The 19,906-nt window shown below is 59.1% G+C and overlaps 1 protein-coding gene across 5 annotated transcripts; it reads right to left on the reverse strand.

Moving 5' to 3' along the window:
- Positions 1 to 1,207: 1,207 nt before the first annotated feature.
- Positions 1,208 to 19,667, reverse strand: TCF7L1 (transcription factor 7 like 1). 5 transcript variants are annotated; one of them, XM_064637737.1, is made up of 12 exons: positions 19,382 to 19,664; positions 19,243 to 19,303; positions 17,884 to 18,014; positions 5,510 to 5,593; positions 5,093 to 5,225; positions 4,466 to 4,568; positions 4,099 to 4,182; positions 3,453 to 3,596; positions 3,217 to 3,376; positions 2,667 to 2,774; positions 2,388 to 2,448; positions 1,208 to 2,318 (listed from the first exon to the last, which is right to left on the reverse strand). In XM_064637737.1, the coding sequence occupies exons 1-12, from the start codon at positions 19,580 to 19,582 to the stop codon at positions 1,855 to 1,857; spliced, it is 1,734 nt and encodes a 577-aa protein (XP_064493807.1). In that variant the 5' UTR covers positions 19,583 to 19,664; the 3' UTR covers positions 1,208 to 1,854. The 5 variants fall into 5 exon arrangements, with proteins under 5 accessions (XP_064493807.1, XP_064493804.1, XP_064493803.1 ...); XM_064637734.1 differs by having other exon boundaries at positions 1,208 to 2,448; XM_064637733.1 differs by having other exon boundaries at positions 19,243 to 19,664.
- Between the last annotated feature and the right edge of the window lie 239 nt (positions 19,668 to 19,906).

The following is a 19,906-nucleotide window of genomic DNA, read 5'->3' on the forward strand; positions in this document are numbered from 1 at the left end:
TTCTGCTGTCCAGATTATGGTCCTGCACTGGATGGAGAAGCCATACTCCTGCTGCAGGTGCCACTGCTGTTTGCAGAAGGCATCAGGAGTTTTCACAAGGTTTTGGGAGCCGGTGTTGGCTCCAGATGTGTCCCTGGGGCTCAGCCAAGGGCCCCTCAGCTGGGGACGCTCCAGATGTGTCCCTGGGGCTCAGCCAAGGGCCCCTCAGCTGGGGGCACAGGTCACGTGCGAGTTTTTGGTAGTTCTGCCCAGCTCTGATATGAAAATCCTCAAATCCAGGTGTCATCTGCTGGAGTTATACATGCCAATGTTGTGTTCATCTAGAAAACACAGATGCATCTTCCATAAGAACACCAAGATGGTCCCTTTCCCCTCTACCTGCAGACAGGCACCTGCTGCTGCTCCAGTTCCCCAAAAATACTTCCCCGGTGGCTTCTCAGCACTGGAAAGGGAAATGTCAAAACAGGAGTGAAAAACATCACTGATCCCCAAAGGAGCCGAAGCCCCACCAGACCCAGCAGCTGCAGGATGGGCTCACCTGTCACTGGCAGTCAGGATGTCACCACCGCCACAGCCAGGAGCTGGGGGACACCACGGTCCCCAAAATGCAGGAGGGGTGTGGATAGAGAAGGTCCTGGGATATGGGAACTGGGAGGGAAATTCAGAAAGGGAGTGGAACAGGACTATGAACCCCACAAATCAGCTCTGGATGGGTGCAGCTTGGAGTCAATCTGAAACAGAAAAAAAATTGTGAGTTCCGGGGGAAAACTGAGGTTTTTTTCCTGTTAAAACACAGGAAGAGGGAGGAGTCCTGATGGGCCCAAATATTGAACTGATTGAGGACTTCAGGTGAAGTGAAAATCCATTGGGTTGGTTTTGTGCTGGTCCTTTTTCATCCCAATCTTTTCATCCCTGGTTTGGAAGAAGCAGGCACGGAGCATCCAGTGCACACCAGTAACTCCCACTTCCCACCTCTTGAGCACCTCCTAAACTGCCTCACAATCCCCCCAATCCCCCACATCCTGCTGCCTGGATCGCTCTAGCACCCCAAACTGGACACTCCAAAATCACCGTGTGCCCATTGACAGAGGTTTTCAGGGGATGCTGGACCTCTGCAGTGGGACTGGAAGCCCATCCTGACACGTTTCCTGGGAAGGAGGTGATGCACAAGGAGCGAGCCCTTCCCGCATGGACCACGCTCACGCAGTGAGTTGCAGCTGTAGTTTTATTTCCTTTTGTGAAAAATAACAGGATTTCGAAGTGACAAAAACACAACCCCCCCAGGGCTCAGCCCCGGACCCTGCCCACCCCGGCACGACCGCGGGCAGAAGCAGCACCGATGGAGCAGCACCCCCGGGACAGGATCCGGCTCCTCGCCAGGACAGAGCGAAGGTGGGAGCCGGGGATGGGAGCAGAGCCACAGGATGGGAGGGTTCGGGAGCAGGTGGAGGCATTCCTGCTGTAGGATCCAGGATGGAATGCCGGCTCCAGCACAGCACTCGCCGTGTTCAGTGCCGGCATCACCGTGCCGGTGCCATCCCTATGCCCCACGGCAGCGACGGGCAATTGGCTCATCCCACGGAGATTCCCATCGTCGGCAGCTTGTGGAGGGTCTATTTAATTTTTTTTTTCCTTTTTTTCCATTTTTTTAATAAAAACAGTCTTTAGGTCGACTGCTGGCAGCAGCTCTGAGTAGAAAGCCCCTTCCTCCAGAGTCTGCTTCCAAAAAGTTCAGAAAGGGTCAAATATTGACCAATAATGGTTTTGGCTGCGTTTGAATCTTGATTGTGGCTTCTGCAATGTACAGCGGGGAGGGGACGGGTGAAGGGGACGAGGGGGGATGAGGTTTTTCCCTTAATCAGCAGGTTTGGTGACCAGGGAAAGGGGCTGTGTCTGCAGCACGGCCAAGGCAGCTGGGACAGAGCCAGGGGGCGAGGAGACGAGAGCCGTGGGGGGCACCGAGGGGAAGGGGATGGGTCTGGAGAGGAGTGAGGGTGGGCTGCTGAGGCTGGAGGAGGAGGAGGAGGAGGAGGAGGAGGAGGAGGAGGAAGAGGAAGAGGAGGAAGAAGAGGAGGCTTTGCTGGAGAGGACAGTGGAATGCACAGCGAGCTGAGCCCTGGCCTCTGGCTTGGTGGTGAGCGAGAGCGGCTGGGCCTGTTCTGAGTGGGTGGGGGCCGGCGCGGCGGGCGAGGCCAGCGCGGCCGAGGGCGTGGCGGGCGAGTCCAGCATGCTGCCGTGGGACGAGGCCGGGCTGGCACATGGCTTCTCAGGTGGCAGGTACGGCACGCACGGCTTCTTGCTCTTGGAGGGCAGGGAGCCTGGGGAGGGCAGGCACAGCGTGAGCGGCCGGAGCCTGGCGCAGGGGGAGGCGGGGGGCGGGTACTCACTGTCCGTGTCGTGGCTCTGCTGCTGCGCCAGCTTCTCACGCTTCCGCTTCTTTTTCTTGCCCTGGAAAAGATGATTTCGGGTTCTTCTGTGGCTTTTGGCTGCCCGTGGTGGGAAACGGGCTGACGCTGCCCCAGAGCATCCGCGGGGACTTGGCGTCGTCACCAACCGCCCCCAACACCCCAAACACCGACCCCAGAGCGCGGCCAGCCCTCCCCTGCCAGCCAAACCCCAGGAGAGGGGCCCTCTTGGGGGGGTGGGACCACGGGGGACACACGTACGTAGTTGTCCCGCGCCGACCAGGTCGGGTAGAGCTGCGAGTGCAGCTGCCGCTCCTTCCGCGCCAGCTCGTAGTACTTGGCCTGTTCCTCCCGCGACAGCGAGTGCCACTGCAGGGAGAGACCACGCTGGAGACCCCAGAGCCACGCCGGGAACCCCAAAGCCAGGCTGGAAACCCCAGAGCCATTCTGGAAACCCGCAGATCCCCACTGGAGACCCCAGAGCCACGCTGGAAACCTCAAATTCACACCGGAGACAACAAATACATACTGGGAAGCCCAGAACTATGCTGGAGACCTCAAAGCCACACTGGAGACCTCAGAGACACACTGGAAACCCCAACGCCAGGCTGGAATCCCCAGATCCATGCTGCTGACCCTCAGGACCTACTGTCCTGGGCTGCAGAGGTCCATCCCTCCCCATCCCTCCCCACGCCTGACACGTCCCTGGGACTCCCTGGGCTTGCAGAACCCCAGGTCCAGGGATGGATCCGTGGGGAGAAGTGGAGCTGGGCTGTCTGGAGGGTCCCTGATGGGGGGATCCCAACCATACCCGCCGGCCCAGGATCTGGTTGATGGCAGCGCTCTCCTTCAGCGTGCACTCAGCCACCACCTTGGCCCTCATCTCCTTCATGTACAGCATGAAGGCGTTGAGTGGCTTCTTGATGTGGGGCTTCTTCTCCTCCTCCTTCTTCACTGCCACAGGGGATTTCCTGGAAGGAGCAGGATGGGGGGTCAGGACCCCCAGGACGAGCCCCTGTCCCCACGGTTGGCCCGGCCCCCACTCACGAGCTGCCTCCAGGGCTGGCGCTGGGCTGGGTGGGCTCCTGCTTGACGATGGGTGAGACAATGGTGGGGTGCGGGATGCCCGAGGGGTGCAGCCCGTGGGTGGGCGGTGGGACCATGTGTGGGGAGAAGCGGCTGGACATCAAACTGCAGCAGGGGGAGAGAACAGGAGGGGTGGTCACCTCCCCACAGGCACCCACAGATCCCCCCTGAGAACCTCCTGGGCTGAGAGACCACCAGCCTCAAGCCAGTTAAGTTAGAAACCCCAAAACCATGCTGGAACTCCAAATCCATGCTTCAAACCCCGAAATCAACCCTGGAAACCACAAATCCACTCTGCAAACCCCAAATCCATGCTGCAATCCCCAAAGCCATGCTGGAGACCCCAAATCCACCCGAAAGCACCCAAATCCTGCCCCAGCTTTGAGATGGGGACACAAACCCAACCCAAGTGATGCCCTGAGTCCTTGGGATGTCACATTCCTCCACCCATGGGGACCACCCGCTCCCTCCAGGGGGATCTTCACGCAAGGGGAACACCTCGATCTGGGACTGGTCTGTGCCTGTGCATTTTCTGCAGGGAAGTGTCCCAAAACCGACCATCAGCTCCGGGATGCCTGTGAGGGTCCCTCCCCCTTCCAAGACCCACCTGGACATGGAGGCATTCATGGCGAGGGCGGGATACGGGTGCCGGAAGCCACCGGGAGGGATGGAGTACACGGGCTGTCCTTGCCTGCAAAAACATGAGTTTCAGTGGAAAAAAGATCCCTTCCCAGTTCATGGGGATCCTTGGACTGGTCTCCAGCTATCTCCATCTGAATGATTCCCAAATTTTCCAGTGGTAGGGAGCCCCTCCCTTCCCACCCCCCACGGGAGCCTGTGGCATCCTGCGGAACTCGCGGGGGAAACTGGGTAAAGTGGGAAGAGGAGGAGGGTCTCAGGGGGCTGTGGGCTCCCGGGATTCACAGGGACACAAGCTGGAAGTAACCCCCGTGCCGGGGCCAGTCCATCCTTACTGTGGCACGAGCCAGCCCAGGGGGTGCGGGAGCTGCCCCACGGCTCCGGGGGACAGCGGGTAGTAGGGGGGCAGCTCAGAGGGGTGCGGCGGCCGCGGGATCCCTGCGGGGGAGAGAGGGGACAGAATGGGCGGTTAGAACAGGGGCACAGCAGCCTCGGGGCCTCCCCACTGTCCTCCAGTACCATGTCTGCCTCCACCACCCTCCCTTTGAGCATCCCAGCTCCCACTGAGCACCTTGTCTGCCTCCAGCACCCTGTCTCCCTCCAAGCACCCTCCCTGTGAGCACCCATTTCCCTCCCAGCACCCCATCTCACTTTGAGCATCTGGTCTGCTGCCAAGCACCCCATCTACCTCAGAGCACCCCGTCTCCCTCCCAGCACCCGTCACCCCAGGTTGGGGAGAGGCTGCTGAGACACCCACAGCACAGCCCTTGGGGGGATCCCCACACTCCAGCTCAACCTGTGACCAGGTGAGGACCCATCCCCAGCCCCCTCCCAGGGACCGGGCTGAGACCACCCAGGAGGCAGAGGGACCACCCAACGGAGAGCCCCCCATTCCCAGCACAGCACCCGCACCCTCACGTTCCCTTCGCTCCCCCAAACGTGTCCCCCCACTCTGTGCTCACCCGTCTTGGGGTCGATCTCCGGGGAGAGGTGGCCGGGCGGGGACCCCGGTGGGAAGGGGTCGTTGCTGTAGGTGATGAGCGGCGTCAGCGGGTGCATGTGATGGCCGTGCTGCACCACCGGGACCTTGTTGGACTGTGGGGAGAGCGTGTGGCAGGGTGGGACAGCAGCCACCCCCCCAGGAACATCCCCCGGGCAGCAGCGCCGTGGCTGCTCTGTCCCTGGGAGGGCTCCAGGCCAGGTAGGACAGTGCTTGGAGCAACCTGATCTAGTGGAAGGTGTCCCTGCCCAGGGCAGAGCGGTGGGACTGAGTGGTCTTTAAGGTCCCTTCCAACCCAAACCATTTCCTGATTCCATAATTTCAGGATCGTGAGGGGGTGCTGGGAATCCCCCACCCTGCAGGAAGGGGCTGTTCTTACCAGGTGTGCGGGTGAGGGCGAGCGACTGTCCTTCAGCGTGGCCCCGGCCGGCACGTCCAGCAGCGGCCACTTCATCTGCAGGTACTGCGGGAGGGACGGGACGATGGGCTCCGACAGCCCCAGACACCCCAGCCCCAAAACACCCCCACCCAAAACACTCCCTGCCCCAATACATTGCACCAGTCCTGAAACATCACCCCAACCCTGAAACACCCCACCCCCAGCCCCAAGCCCCTTCTACTGCAAAACACTCCCAGCCCCAAAACACCCCCTGTCACAAAATACCTCTGGCACCAAAACACCCCCTGGTCCCAAAACATCCCCCTGTCCTCTAAATATCCCCCTGAGCCCCGAAACACCCTCACAGCCCCAAAACACCACCCCAGCCTCAAAACACTCTTACAGACCCCCCCCAAAAAAACCCTGGCCCCAAAAGATTCCCCAGCTCGCAAACTACCCCTCAGCCAAAACACCTCCAGCCCCAAAACATTCCCCAGGCCCTCAAAACCCCCCTGGCCCCAAAACATTCCCCAGCCCTGAAACAACAGCCTGGCCTCAAAATATTCCCTGGTCCTGCCTGCACTGGCTGGAGACACCTCAATCCATGGAGGACACCCTGGGCTGGTGGCAAAGAGGTTTTGGGAGGACACAGGGAAGTTTTCAACCCTATGTGCCTCTACAGACCCCAATAATGGTGCAAACTCCCAAATCCCACATGGCACAAAACTTTAATTCCCAAATCTCTGCCCCAAAGAGTGCAAAGCCTCAAACTGCAAACCCCAAATTTCTGTCCAAAACAGTACAACCCTCTTGAATCTTAAACCCCAAATGGTGTCAACCCCCAAATTTCTGCCCCAAATGGTGCAACCCCCCAAATTTAAACCCCAAGCCCCGCCCCAATGGTGCTGCCTTCCTGGGAGGTCCCTGTGCCTGGGGGTGCCCCCCCTGTCCCCGGTCCTTGGGGTACCACCATCAACCCCAGATTGCTGGCGTGCGAGAAATCAGTCCCATATTGGGGGGGGGGCAAACACAGGGGGTTTGGAGGTGCTTGGGGGTTTTCCCCATCCTGGGTTAAATCTTGCTGTGACACTGAGGTGTCTCCCCAGCAGCCCCCCAAAGAAAGGCACTTTGTGTAGTGTCTGGGGGGGGGGAGGCGTTTCCCGCAGACAGCAGGAGGGAGGGAAGGTCCCTGGAGATGCCGGGACTGTGGCTGAAGCATGTGGGAATGTGGGAATGTGGCTGGAGCAGCTGCCTGCAGGAATTTCCCCACATACAGACCTTCCTGAGCTGAAGCAGCTGGAAGGAAAACCCAGGAGGAGTTTGGGGGAGTGTTAACTCTTCCACGGCTGGCAGGTTCCTCCCCCTTGCATCGCCTCCTGCCACCCCCAAAGTGTCCCCTCTGAACCACCTCTTGCTGTCCCCCAGTCTCCACCATCTCCCTCCTGCATCTCCACTATCCCATCTATCTCCTCCTGCACTCCACATCCCATCCAGCATCTTTCCTGCATCCCCTCCTGTGCCTTCAATATCCCTGGCTCTGTCTCCAGTATCCCTTGTTGCACCTCCAGTATCCCACCCCTGCACTTCCAGTATCCCCTCTTCTTCATCTCCAGTATCCCCCCTCCATCTTCAGTATCCCCCCTCCATCTCCAACATCCCACTCCTGCATTTCCAGTATCCCACACACCTGCAGTATCCTCCTTCTGCTTCCAGTAACCCCTCCATCCCCAGCATCCCCCCACTCCATCCCCGGTATCCTGCTCCATCTCCAGCAGCCAGAAACCCCCATCACACCCTCTCCCTGCTGGCACCCCAGGACCCCCCACCCAGGACCCCCTCAGCACAGCACAGTCCCAAAGCCAAGATGAGGATTCCCCATGATCCAACCATTCCCACAGCTGCCAGCACATGGGATCCCCAAAAACCTGCTTCCCTGTCTGACCCAGCTGCCACAGGGCCACTCCTCATCCCCATCCCGGCACAGGGATGCTCCAGTGCCTCCATGGGGAGACTTTTGGCACTGCTGGGATAATCCCACTGGTGTAAGCAGTTGGGACTGGATCTGTCCCTTGGCAGCTGGTTGTGGAGGAGGCCGGGAGCCAGGACAGCACACACCCGGAGTGTGCTTGGCATGTGGGTGACCCCTGACCCCAGCTCGCCATGACCCACCAGCTCAGCGTCACCTGTGGGCTGTCACCCACGGGCTCAGCGTCACTTGTGGGCTCATTATCACCCATGGACTGACTCACTGTCACCTGTGGCTGTCACCCACGGGCTCACTGTCCACCTGTGGGACTCATTGTCACCCATGGGCTCAATGTCATCCCTGGCTGTCACCTGTGGGCTCACTGCCCACCTGTGGACTCACTGTCACCCACGGGCTCACTGTCACCTGTGGACTCATTGTCACTCATGGGCTCACTGTCCACTTGTGGACTCATTGTCACTCATGGGCTCACTGTCCACCTGTGGACTCATTTTCACCCATGGGCTCAGTGTCACCCCTGGCTGTCACCTGTGGGCTCACTGCCCACCTGTGGGCTCACTGTCACCTGTGGACTCATTGTCACTCATGAGCTCACTGTCACCCATGGCTGTCACCCAAGGGCTGTCACTCACGAGCCCACTGTCACCCCTGGGCCCACTGTGACCCGTGGGCTCACCATGACTCGTGCATTCACCATCACCCCGGGCGTGCCATGGCCCAGCCCTCCCTGGGATGCAGGAGCTGTTCAGGTTTGATGACCCCCCAAATCTGGGTGACCCAAGGCACATGGACAGCCCCACAGCACAGGGACGGCCCCAGGGCACAGGGACAGCCCCACAGCCACGCCCAAGGTGATGTCTCAGGTGCCTCCCCTTGCAGCCCTGCTGGGGTGACACTGGGGCCCCCCCACTGCCCATCCCCATCCCCATCCTGGACGGGCGATGCCCCGAGCCCTGGATGAGACCTTGGTGCCCCCCCGCCGTGTCCCCCCCGCCATCATCCCAGTGACCACGCACAGGGCAAGGCAGGAGATGCCCCCCCAATGCTGAGGGGGCTCCCTGGCCCCCCCTCGGGACCCCCTGCCTGCTCCCTGTCACAAAGGGGCTTTCTGGGCCACTCTGTAAGCAGAGAAGGCACAAGGGGATGGGGAGGGGATGGGGACGGGACGGGCGGGGAGGCGGCGGCGGGGGAAGGTTTGGGGGATAAAAGGCTGATTCTCATTTCGAGGCCATTTCGGGAGGCTGGGGAGGGGAGGGGGGAAGGGAAGAAGGGGGGACCCTTTCAAAATATACAAAGGGGGGGGAGCTGGTGAATGGTTCAGTGGTGATGTGGAAAAATGACCCCCCCGACCCTTTTCCTTCCCCATCCCTCAGCTCCAGCTGGGACACAGTCCCCACTGTCCCCCCTACCCCCGTCCCCCACGTGGGGATTGGAGCTGTGAAACAGCAACAAAAAAAAAGAGGAAAATACATGAAAATCGGTCACATTCCAGAGAGATTAGAGCCAGTCCTGGGTCCTTGTTACCAGCCAATTAAAAACAGGGATAACCCCTTCCCTGCCAGAGCCCGTTCCTCTGGGAACCCTCTGGGAGCCCCCAGACCCTGGAGGAAGGGGGACAGGGGGATCCCCTCGTGCCCAACTCAGGGTGTTCACGACAGGATTTCCGCTCCTCTTCCGCACAGGCATCGATCCAGCTGCAAGGGTTTCCCTGAGAAGGGGGAAAAGTGCTGCTGGAGAAGTCCTGGCTGGGGCTGGGCTGGGACTGCATGTCCTAGTGTGGCATGTCCGGGTGGGAGTTTTGTGTCCCAGGATTGCATGTCCTGGTGTGTCATGTCCTGGTGTTGTGTCCCAGTATTGTATTGGATATCCCAAGATTGCACATCCCAGCATTCCATATCCTGGTGTTGCAGATCCCGGCATTCCACGTCCTGCTGTTGCAGATCCCAGCATTCCATCTCCCCCTGTTGCACATCCTGGTGTCCCATGTCCCAGGACTGCATGCCCTCATGTTCCATGTCCCACTGTTGCACATCCCAGCATTGCCTGTCCCAGCATTGTTTGTCCTGGGGTTTTGTGTCCCAGGATTCCACGTCCCAGTGTTGTATGTCAGCGTGTCCAAGCACCACATATCCCAGGACTGCATATTCCGGTGTTGCGTGGCCCAGCATCACACATCCCAGTGCTGTGTGTCCCGGCACCGCGTGTCCAGTGAGTGCCTCATGGCCTGGGATTGCATCTCCCAGTGTTGCATGTCCTGGTATTGTGTGTCCCAGCATGGCATGTCCCAGGGTTCCACATCCTGGTGTCACATGTCCCAGCAGTGCCATGGAGTAGCCTGTCCCAGGACGGTGTCCCAGCTCTCCGTGTCCCAGCATTGCATGTCCCAGGATCGCACATCCTGGCATTCCATGTGCTGATACTGCATATCCCAGCACTGTTTGTCATGGGCCTCATCTCCCAGGATTCCCTGGCCCAGCACTGTGTGTCCCAGTGCTGCTGTCCTGTCTCGTGTCCGTGCAAGATGCAATTTTTGAGGGAAATGGGTGTTCCAAGCTGGATGCACTGCATCCACATGCCCCAGGATCGCCCATCCCAGATTTACTGCCTATCCTGGTGCTCCGTCTCCAGGCTCTGCAACTCATCCCAATGCTGCACATCCCATCATTAATCCCAATGCTGCCTGTCCCAGCACAGGCTCCTCTCTGCTGGGATCAAAGCCTCAGGCTCGGCACCCACCGGCCTCATTTTAGGAGAAAAAAGGTCTGTTTGGGACCATTTTTCCAGGTAAAACATTACCCGGAGGCTCTGGGGCAGGAGCCTCTCCACTGCCTTTCCATTTGCCTGCAGGTGATCCAACAGGAACCACCATGGAGAAGATCCATGGGTGCTTCATCCCCACCCCAAAACCCCCACAGATGAGCTGGAAAGCACCTGGGAAGATTCCCACTGGTATCCATCAGCATCCATCCCTCCCATGCCATCTCCATCCCAGGACAGGACTTGGGGGATGGTGACCCCCGGGTGTCCATCCTCCTGCCATTCCCTTTTCCAGCCTGAATTCCCAGGGCTTTGCAAAGTCCCCCCAGTCCCCCGGTGCTCCCAGGAGCCCCCCCCATTCCCAGCCTGCTTACACAGAGGTGGGATAACCAAGAGCCTCTGCTCCAGCTCTTTTCCCCAAAATCATGCCGGGGAGATGGGAAAGGCCAAGCATCAGGGTGGGAAATGGGGGTTTGGGGGATGTTTAGTAGAGCCCCCCCAAACTGTCCAGGTGTGGTTGCTGCCCCAAGGCATCCCAAGGTCCTGGCCTTGAGCAGTGTCACCAGCTGGTTTGGGAAAAAAAACACCCAAATCTGGTTCCATGTGTCACAGTGGGATGGGATTTTTGAGGTAAGTGGGGATTCTGGGCTCAGTGTGTCCAACTCTGCAAAACTTTGTGCTTGGGAGTACAAAGGTGCAAAAACCCCAAATCTGCCCTGGCAGGAGCATCTGGGGCTGCACCCCAGGATGCTGTGGACAGGGAGTGTCAAGTGAGAATGGGGAGGGAGCCCCAAACAGGGAGAAAAAAGGGGAAAGGGGAAGGAGGAACATGGGAAAGGGGAGGAAGGAGGGAAAGGGAAAAAAAGGGGGGGAAACATGGGAAAAGGGGGAGAAAAGGGGAAAAGGAGGGAAATGAGGAGAAGGGAAGGGGGGAAAAGGGGGAAGGGGTAAAGGGAGAAAAAGAGGGGAGAAGCAAGGGCAAATGGGGGGGAAACAGGGAAGAAATGGGGAAAAGGAGGAAAAAAGGGTGGGAAAAGGGTGAAAAAAGGAAAAAGGGGGAAATGGGGAAGAAAGTGTGGGGGGAGGAAAACGGAAGGAAGGAAAAGGGGGAGGCAAAAGGGGAGAGGAAAGGGGGAAAAGGAAAAAAAGGGGGGAAATGTGGGAAAAGTGAAATGGGAAAAATGGGGAAACTGGGGGAAATAAAGGGCATAAGGAAGGGAGAAAAGGGGAAAATGGGGGAATGTGGGAAAGGGAAGGGAAAGGGGGGAAAAAGAGGGGAAAGAGGGGGAAAAAAGTCCTTCTCAGTGGCACTCATGGGACATGGAAAGAGAGTCCACTTAGGGAGTCAGAAAAGGAAAGGGAAGGTGTTGGGGATACACCAGTTGTGGGGATTCGTGTCCCCTTGGAGCTGGAAACGGAGTAGGAAGGGGAGAAAAAGGGAAAGTAGGGTCCCAACCTGTCACCCTCCTGAGCCAGGATGGGGTGTCCTTCATACCCCAATAAATCACCCCAATGTCAAAAAGCAGGGAGAAAACCCAGGAGCATCCCAGCCCCACAGGGCCCATCGCCCGTCCTGCAACCCCCCACTGCGTTCTGCTTCCCTGGGATAATTGGGAAGGGAGAAATCCCAATTACAACTGGATTTACAGCCCAAGGAATGAGCCATAAATCTTCCCCCCCACCACTCCCTCCCTGCAGCTGCTTCCCAGCCAAATAATCTCCTCCAGATGTTGCCCATGAACACCAGGACAACAAATTCAAGCCAGGAGACCTTTGGGGGATCTCCTGCATCCCCACATCCCAAGGAGAACCCCAAAAATTCCTGATGGGGTTATTTTCCCATCAGGATTTAGGGTTTTTCAAGGGTGATATGAGGGTGATGCAGGACACATCACCATGTCCTTGTCTGGCATTTTTTGGGTGACACCAGCCAGACAAAGAGTGTTCCAAGCAGGGACAATGATTTTAGGGTGGGAATGAGAGCTTGTGATACCTCAACAATGGATGCTCATCCATTCCCATGACACAGCCCAGACCCACAGACACCAGGTGGGAAATGCCAACAGGGCTGGGATGGGAAGGTGGAAAAAGTGGCCAGGAGATGAAAAATAAGCCCCAAAAAATCTCAGTTTGGGATGAGCTCAGAGTGGTGGCACTTATCCAACCTCATCTCTAGCCACAGACCCACCTTCCCCACCCCAGAGATGTCGGTGGCATCCGCTGAAGAGCTTGGCCCCAGCCCCGCAGAGGAAGGTGAGAGAGGGAACTTGGGATGAGAAGGGTGGGAGGAAGTGGGATGATGCTGGAGGGATGCCAGGACACGGCCGAGCTGGCTCCTGGGATGCAGCCTCAGCCCAGAGTGACCCTGGCACAGGGACACTCCGAGAATCCTCCACACACGGATGCCCTGAGCATCCCTTGCCATGAGCACCCTGGGCATCCTTCACCCACCGATACCCTGAGCATCCCTCATCCATGGTGACTTGAGCAGCCCATGTACACCCCAAGCATCCCTCACCTATGGATGCCCTCAGCATGCCTCTCTCCATGGACACCCCGAGCATCCCTCACCATGTCCTGAGCACCCCCCATCCATGGGTGCCCCCAGCACCCCTAACACACACACCAGCCCTGGAGCAGGATGGGCTCAGTGCCTGCTGGGCTCCCCACTCCCCGCTCCCCCTCCCAGCTCCCCAAACCCTGTGGCCCCGAGTCCCCCCGTGGCTTTTGTCTGCAGCTCCTGGCCCCGGCCTCAATGGATCCATTCATCCCGCTGCATCCGCATGGGGGATCCCGGCGGGAACAACAGGCTCAGCCTGCCCCGCCACCAACAGTCCCACTGCCCCAAAGCCCCCCCAACCATCCTGGGCATTGGGGGCCACAGCTGCCATGGGACTCCAGGGGGTCCTGTACCCCCCGGCAGCCCCCATGGGACACCAGCACAGCACAGCCAGCACAGCCTGCCGACCCCTCCTGCCCTCTGCCCGAGGCTCTGGATGGGATCCTCAGAGCTGCAGGATTCCCAGGGCTCTGGGATCCCCAGGGCTGCGGGATCCCCGGGGTGAAGGCACAGAGTGACATCGTTGCCAGAAAACACCACCAGTGCAAACTGTGAAGCCGCACATCACCATCACCCCCTCCCCCTCCTCCTCGGACCTTCCCCCACACCTTCCCCTTTCCTCCCAAAACCCTGACACGAACACAGAGAAAGACGGAAAACAACACGATCCCGACCCCCCCCTTCCCTCATCCCTCCTCTTCCTCCATCCGGGATGCACCAGGCACTTCCCCCGGGTTCCTCTTCCCTCCCAAGCTCCCGCCAGCGACTTCAAGGAAGGAAAACTAATGAAAAGCAGCTGCTGGGAATTCCAGAAGGATGATGAATGCGCCTCAGTCCCGGAACAATCCCAGGGCTGAGCAGAGGCGCCCCGAGCACTTACTTCATCGCTTTAATTTGGGAATCGCGTTGGAAAAGGGAGGGAGGAGGGAGAAGTGGGGGGGGGGAGGAGTCATCCTGTAGGTCTCATTTAAGCCCTACAAACCCCGCCCGCAGGGTAATTAGCCGAAGAGCATAATTAAGGAGAGGGATAAAGGGGCCATTGTGTGCAGCGGCGGGAGAGTCTGGGAGTGGGGAAACTGAGGCACGGGGAGGGTTCAGGGCCGGCAAGGATTGGATTAACCCAGCAGCTGCACAGAGCAACACGGAGAAGCCAAAAAGTGTGAAAAAATCCTTCTTTTCCTTAATATTTTCCAGGTGGGGAAGGAAGGCGGCACTGATGGGGGAGGTAAATCCTAAATAAACCAGCAAATCCCAAACCGGTGCAGGAGGAAGGAAGAACTGCCACAGTCCAGAGACGCAGAGCATTGAATGAGCCCCCCCGAGCCAGAAACCCCCCCCCATCCCGACACTTCCATCCACATCCCAACACCAAAACCCTCCACGCTCCGGCAGAGCTGCCAGCAAGACCCGCCCAGTTTTCGGAGCAACCCTTTTCCCTGCCAAAAATCTGTATTTTAATCATTTTCCTTGGCAGCAGTGCAGTTAAGGATCTATTTTCTTTAGGAGACAGATACAGCTCTGTATCCTCGGGAATTCATCGCAGGAATGGTGCAAAAAAAAGCTGAAATAAGCCCAGGTTACAGATTTTTCCCTCATTTATTTTGGGATCACAGCCCGCCGAGGCTCATTAATTACATGAAGGTGCATTAATTACACTGGCATGGCCTCGGGAGAGCTATTTGGATGGAATTCCATGCCTGAGGAAGGGTTGGATTTATTTAAATCCTTGCCTCCAGACTCGAATTCCTGGGGTTAAACTGGTTTATTTTGGGAATAATGCCAATCTTGTGCATGGTCTCAGCTTCGCCTCTCTGGCAGTGCCATGCCTGGTTCCCATCCCCTTCCCAAGCTGGATGAGATTCCCATGCTGAGATGAGATTTTACCCCTGTATGGATCCGGCTAATTCTGGGTTTGGGATAAAACCCATCAACTCCACATGATCCTGATGGAATGGATCCAGTGTGGTGGCAACAGAGATTTGCATCCATCCAGTTCATGCATGTCCAGAGTTTTCCCTTCCATCCCACCTTGGAGACCTTTGTGTCATTGGGAATGATCCCAAGGAGCCAAACACAGGCTCAGGGGTCCCCAATTCCTGATTCCCCCTGGAGAAAACTGGGCTGAAACGCTGCTCCAAACACCAATGCCATCAGTAGGTTCCAACAAATTCCTTCACCGTCTGAGTGGAGCCCCAGAAATACCCCCCAGACAGAAATTGCCAGGGAAGTGATACTGGGGTGGGTGGCCACTTGCCAAATTTCAGGATTCTGTTTGGAAATAACCCAGGAGCAAAGTGAATACACCCAGACGAAGGGCAGGAGCATCCATCTGTTGGGGGGTTGGCACAAGGACGGGCCTTCTCCCAGTTTGGGGTGCAGGAAGGCACTGTGTATCCAGACTCCCAAATATTTCTCATATTTCCATCAATTTCCCAGATTCATAAAGACTTCATAGTGAAGAGCTGTGAAAGCAGTGCTTCCCTGCCCAGTATTCAAAAAAAGTGCTCAAGTGGTTTGGCTGCCGTCAGTTTGAACCCACGGATACATCTGTCCCCAGGATCCATAACCTTCCTGGCCACTTCCTCAGAGCATCTCCTGGCCACAGAGATTATTTGGGGTGTGGGTTTTTTTTCCCCAAAAATCTCCCCTTTCCGTGCAGTTCGATCCACAGCTCTTGGCTGCAGGACATGAGGACGGGACACCGCCGCCACCACCACCAGGATCCTGCAGATCAGCTCATTTCCTCCAAGGCTGGGGTGAGAAAAGAAGGAAATGGAAGAAGAGCTCCCAGTGCAGCTGTGCCTCCTGCCACCCCGACGCTCTGCGTGTCCGGGCTCGTCCGCAGCCTCCCGGGATGCAGACGGGTGGCGGGTTTGGCTCCGTGAGCTCGGTGCCCTCGGGCGACGCTTCACATGGGGATGTGGGGATGCTGCACCCGGCTGGATCCAGCGTGGAATTGGAGAGGTGCATCCACACGATCCAGCAGAGGATCGGGAAGGCTGTGCCTGGATGTCTCCGGCACAGGATTGGGGTTGCTGTGTCTGGATTGATCTGGTACAAGATGGAGGATTCTGAGCCCAGTTGGATCCACTATGGGATCAAGAATGTTGTGCCCAGCTGGATTCAACGTGGAATCAGGGATGCTGTGCCCAGGTGAATCTGGTATAGGATCAAGGATGCTGAGCCTGCCCAGATCAAGTATGAGGTCAAGGATGTCATGCCCATCAGGATCTGGTTTGGGATTGAGGATGCTGCACTGACTGGATCCGCTGTGGGACTGAGGATGCTGCACCCAAAAGGATCCAGTGTAGGGTCAAGGATGCTGTGCCTGCCTGGATTCAGTACAGGGTTGAGGACATTCTGTCCTGCCAGATCTAGAACGAGATTGGGGATCTTCTACCTGCCAGGATCCAGTATGGGATCAAGGATGATGATCACTGCATCATGGCCTGATGCAGTGCAGGACCTCTGTCCTGCCAGAGCCAGCACAGGATTGCGGATGCTGTGCCTGGCCAGAACCAGAATGGCATCGAGGATGCTGTGCCCAGATGGATCTGATGTGGCACTGGGGATGCTGTGCCCAGCCAGATTCCACCCAGCCTCAGCAGCATGACAACGTCCAGGGTTCAGTCCTGGGATCCAGGGCACCTCTGCTCCGGTGGGAGCCCATGGACGGGGGGTTTGTGACTGGCACAGAGCTCAGCCCCTCTCAGTGCCCGAAGGGTCCAGCCCGGCCTCACCCGGCAGTGCCACAACATTCGCCAGCCCCCCCACTACTCCCAGTTTGCCCTCTCTCCCTGATAACCCTCACTCACTTGGCTCCACAAAGAGGCCCCAATCCGTCAGGATTCAGCCCCAATCTGCACTTTCCCAACCCCACTCATCCCTCCAAAACATCCGGGAGGCGCTCCAGCCCCTGTTAATTAATCCCCTTTCTGGGATTCATTAAATCATCATTAGTGGCTGCTTGTGACGGATCCCAACACCAATCCCTTCTCATTATCCCGGATTCCTTGCCAGTGTTTGGCATCGCGGCCAGCGGTGCATCATCCCCAAAACCTCATAATCCTAAAAGTGACAAATTGAGAATACAACCTTTATCCAGCCACCAGCCAAACACCGTGATAATTAGCTAATCCACCCTCCCAATCCCGGGATTTGAGCTCCATGGCCACCCCAACCAGTTGCTTCCAGGAAAGCAAAAGTAGGAAAACCCTAAAAATACAGAAAACTCTCCACGCGACACCAGCTGGATTCTGGGATTTCAAACCATTATAAATGCCACAACTGTTGTTATCCCATTTATATCCCATATGGGAACGTGGTTTCCTATGGATACTGGGGAAACAATATGTGGAAAAGCATCGCCGGAGCAAGAAATACCCCTGGACAATTCAGGAATGGGCTGTGATGCTCCAGCCCAGGATGCAGTGGGTACCACAGCCGGAGTCCCCATCCCTCCCAGAAGGCTGAGGACCCCCCAGCGGGCTGAGAATTCTGTCTGTGTGTCCCCCCCCCATCCCAGGATGGCACCAGGAGGGGAAACTGAGGCAGGGAAGGGCCTCATATACCTCATATACAAGGTAGGGAACACCTTATATACCTTTATACACCTAAAACACCTTTATATCCCTAAAATTACTTTAGGGTACTGCCCAGGAACGTGAATGGGATGGTTTGGGGATCGAGGGACACTGCTGGGACAGGAGCTGGGTCCCCCTCTCCATCCCCCCCTCCTCCCCCAGAAATTCTCGCTCAATTTGCTTAATCACTTCTCCCCACACGGGAGAATGTCGGCCCATTAACGGCTTTAAAACCCTTTTAAATGAGAAAAGCGGCAGCTCAGGGTCAGGTTTCGGGGCGGATCTCCCGGGGTGAGGCCCCCCCCAAACTCCCCACCCCTCCCACCCCAAAGCTGCTAAGTGAAGGGAATAATCCTAATTTCTGGGGGGGTTTATTTAGCACCACGTGGTCGTTTTCCTGCGGGACGGGCTGTGAGGCTTGGGGGGGGTCTGAGCATCCCCAAAAGGTGGCAGAGAGGTGTTAGGAGGGGGTCTGGGGGGCACTTACGGTGCGGGCGCCGCCGGGGGAGAGAGCTCCGTTGGCGAGGTAGGGGCTACCCAACTCGGGGAGCATCAGGAAGGGGTAGCCGGGATAGGGGGGGCCCTTAAAAAAACCCCCATCTTGTTGTCGTCTGACCACTGGGGAGAGAAGGAAAGGGGAGGTCAGGAGGCAGAGGGGTGGGGGGGCACCCATGGAGGGAGGCAAGGCAGGGTGCATGGTGGGACCTGGGGAGGTCCCTCTAGGAATGCCAAAGTCCCTTGGGATATCCTTGGTTCTTCGTGGGGGGGTCCCCATTTAGGGGGGGCGGGTAGGTCCTTCTGGGGGTGCCCAGTGCCCAGTGTCCTTCTGGGGGGTCCTTTCTTCTGGGGGAGTTGTCTCCACTTGTAGGGGGTCCTAGGCAGGTCTCTCTGGGGTGCCCAAGTCACTTTGTGGGAGTCCTTGGTACTCCCGGGGGATGGTCCGCACGTGGGAAGCCGTGAGTAAGGTCCCTCTGCGGGTGCCCAAGTCGCTTTGGGGGTCCAAGTCCCTTGGGGGGTATCCTTGATTTTTCTAGGGAGGTCCCCACTTGGGGGGACCTGGGTAGGTCCCTCTAGGGGTGTCCAAGTCCCTTAGGGATCCTTGGTTCTTCGGGGGGGCAGGGGGGGTGTCCCGACTTGGTAGGGGCCCGGATAGGTCCCTCTCGGAGTGCCCAAGTCTCTCGGGGGTGTCCTTGGTGGTTCTCGGGGAGTCCCTGCTGCTGGGTGGCCGCGGGAGAGGGATCTCGGCTGCACGGGGGGTCCCGGGAGGCAGAGGGTCCCGGTGCTGGTCACTCCCAGAAAGGACCCAGCTGGGGGGGGGAACCGATCCCGGCTCCTCCGTGGGACGGGGGGGTACCGATCCATCCGTAGGGGAGCGACCGGGGCGGAGAGGCGGGACCGGGGGCCGGTGGGGTGGGAGGGGGGACACGACACGGGGGAGGGGACACGGGGGCTAAATTTGGGGGACACGGCGGGGGGGACACACGGGGGGGGGAGGTGAGGACATGGAGGGGGAATTACGGGGACACGGGGTGGGCACAGGGTGTTGAGGCCACCAGGGAGAGGAACACGGGGGTCGGAATTAGGGGGACACGGGGGTGGCACACAGGGTGGAGCAGGGGGACACGGGGGCGATATATGGGAGGGTGAGTACACGGGGAGGGGGACACGGGGGGGGGACACGGAGGGGGGGAACCGGGAGACACACGAGGGGAGACCGGGGGGGGGGACATGGGGGGTCCCGCCCGCAGCCGGGGGCGGAAACAAAGAAGTTGGGAAGTGTCGGCTGGTCCCGGGGGATGCAGCGGGGAGCGGGAGGGGAAGGGGGGCGCCGGGGGGGGTCCAGTACCTTCTGCCAGAGAGTCCCGCGGCTTCTGGAAACTTTCCCGGGGCGGCGGGGGCCGCTCCGCCTGCGGGGAGAGGCGGTGAGCGGAGCGGGGCCGGGCGGGGGGCGCGTCCCCCCGGCTTCCCGCCGCCCCCCGCCTCACCTCGGGGCCGGGGCCGCCCCCGGGGCCGGGGCCCCCGCGGTTCTCGGTTTCGCTGACCAGCGAGGACTTGAGCTCGTCGAGGTCCCCGTGGGCCGAGCCGCGCCCCGCGCCCTTGTCCTGCTCCTCGCCCTCGTCCTGGAAGGCGATGAGCTCGTCGGGAGCCCCCAGGTCGTCCCCCCCCGTCGGTTCCAGCTGCGGCATCGTGGGGTCCCGCCCCGGCCCCGCCGGGCCCCGCCGCCGCCGCCGCCGCCGCCCGGAGGGTCGGGAATGCGCGGGGCGGCGGGGCGGGGAGGAGCCGGGATGCAAACCGACACCGGGGGCCGGGCAGGGGCTCGCACCGCCCCGCCGGCCCCGCACGGGTCCCGCCGCCGACTCCGCACCGGCCCCGCCGGCGGAGCGGCCCCGCCGCCCATGGGGCGCCCACGGGGTGCCGGCCGGTCCCGCCATGCCCGGCGCTCCCTGCAAGTTCGGGGTCCCCCGTTCCGTGCGGGGTCCCCCCATCCCATCCGGGCAGCCCTCATTCCA

The sequence above is a fragment of the Pseudopipra pipra genome, chromosome 28 (assembly GCF_036250125.1).
Source record: "Pseudopipra pipra isolate bDixPip1 chromosome 28, bDixPip1.hap1, whole genome shotgun sequence".
Lineage (NCBI taxonomy): Eukaryota > Metazoa > Chordata > Aves > Passeriformes > Pipridae > Pseudopipra > Pseudopipra pipra.

Excerpts from the sequence above, each read along its gene's own strand:
- TCF7L1 (XM_064637732.1), bottom strand. The coding sequence starts at position 19,582 with ATGCCGCAGCTGGAACCGACGGGGGGGGACGACCTGGGGGCTCCCGAC. Across the intron at positions 5,594-17,883 it reads CCCCCGGCGGCGCCCGCACC|TACCTGCAGATGAAGTGGCC; the intron begins GTAAGTGCCCCC and ends TCCCTCCCGCAG. Across the intron at positions 4,183-4,465 it reads CTGGGCTGGCTCGTGCCACA|GCAAGGACAGCCCGTGTACT; the intron begins GTAAGGATGGAC and ends ATGTTTTTGCAG.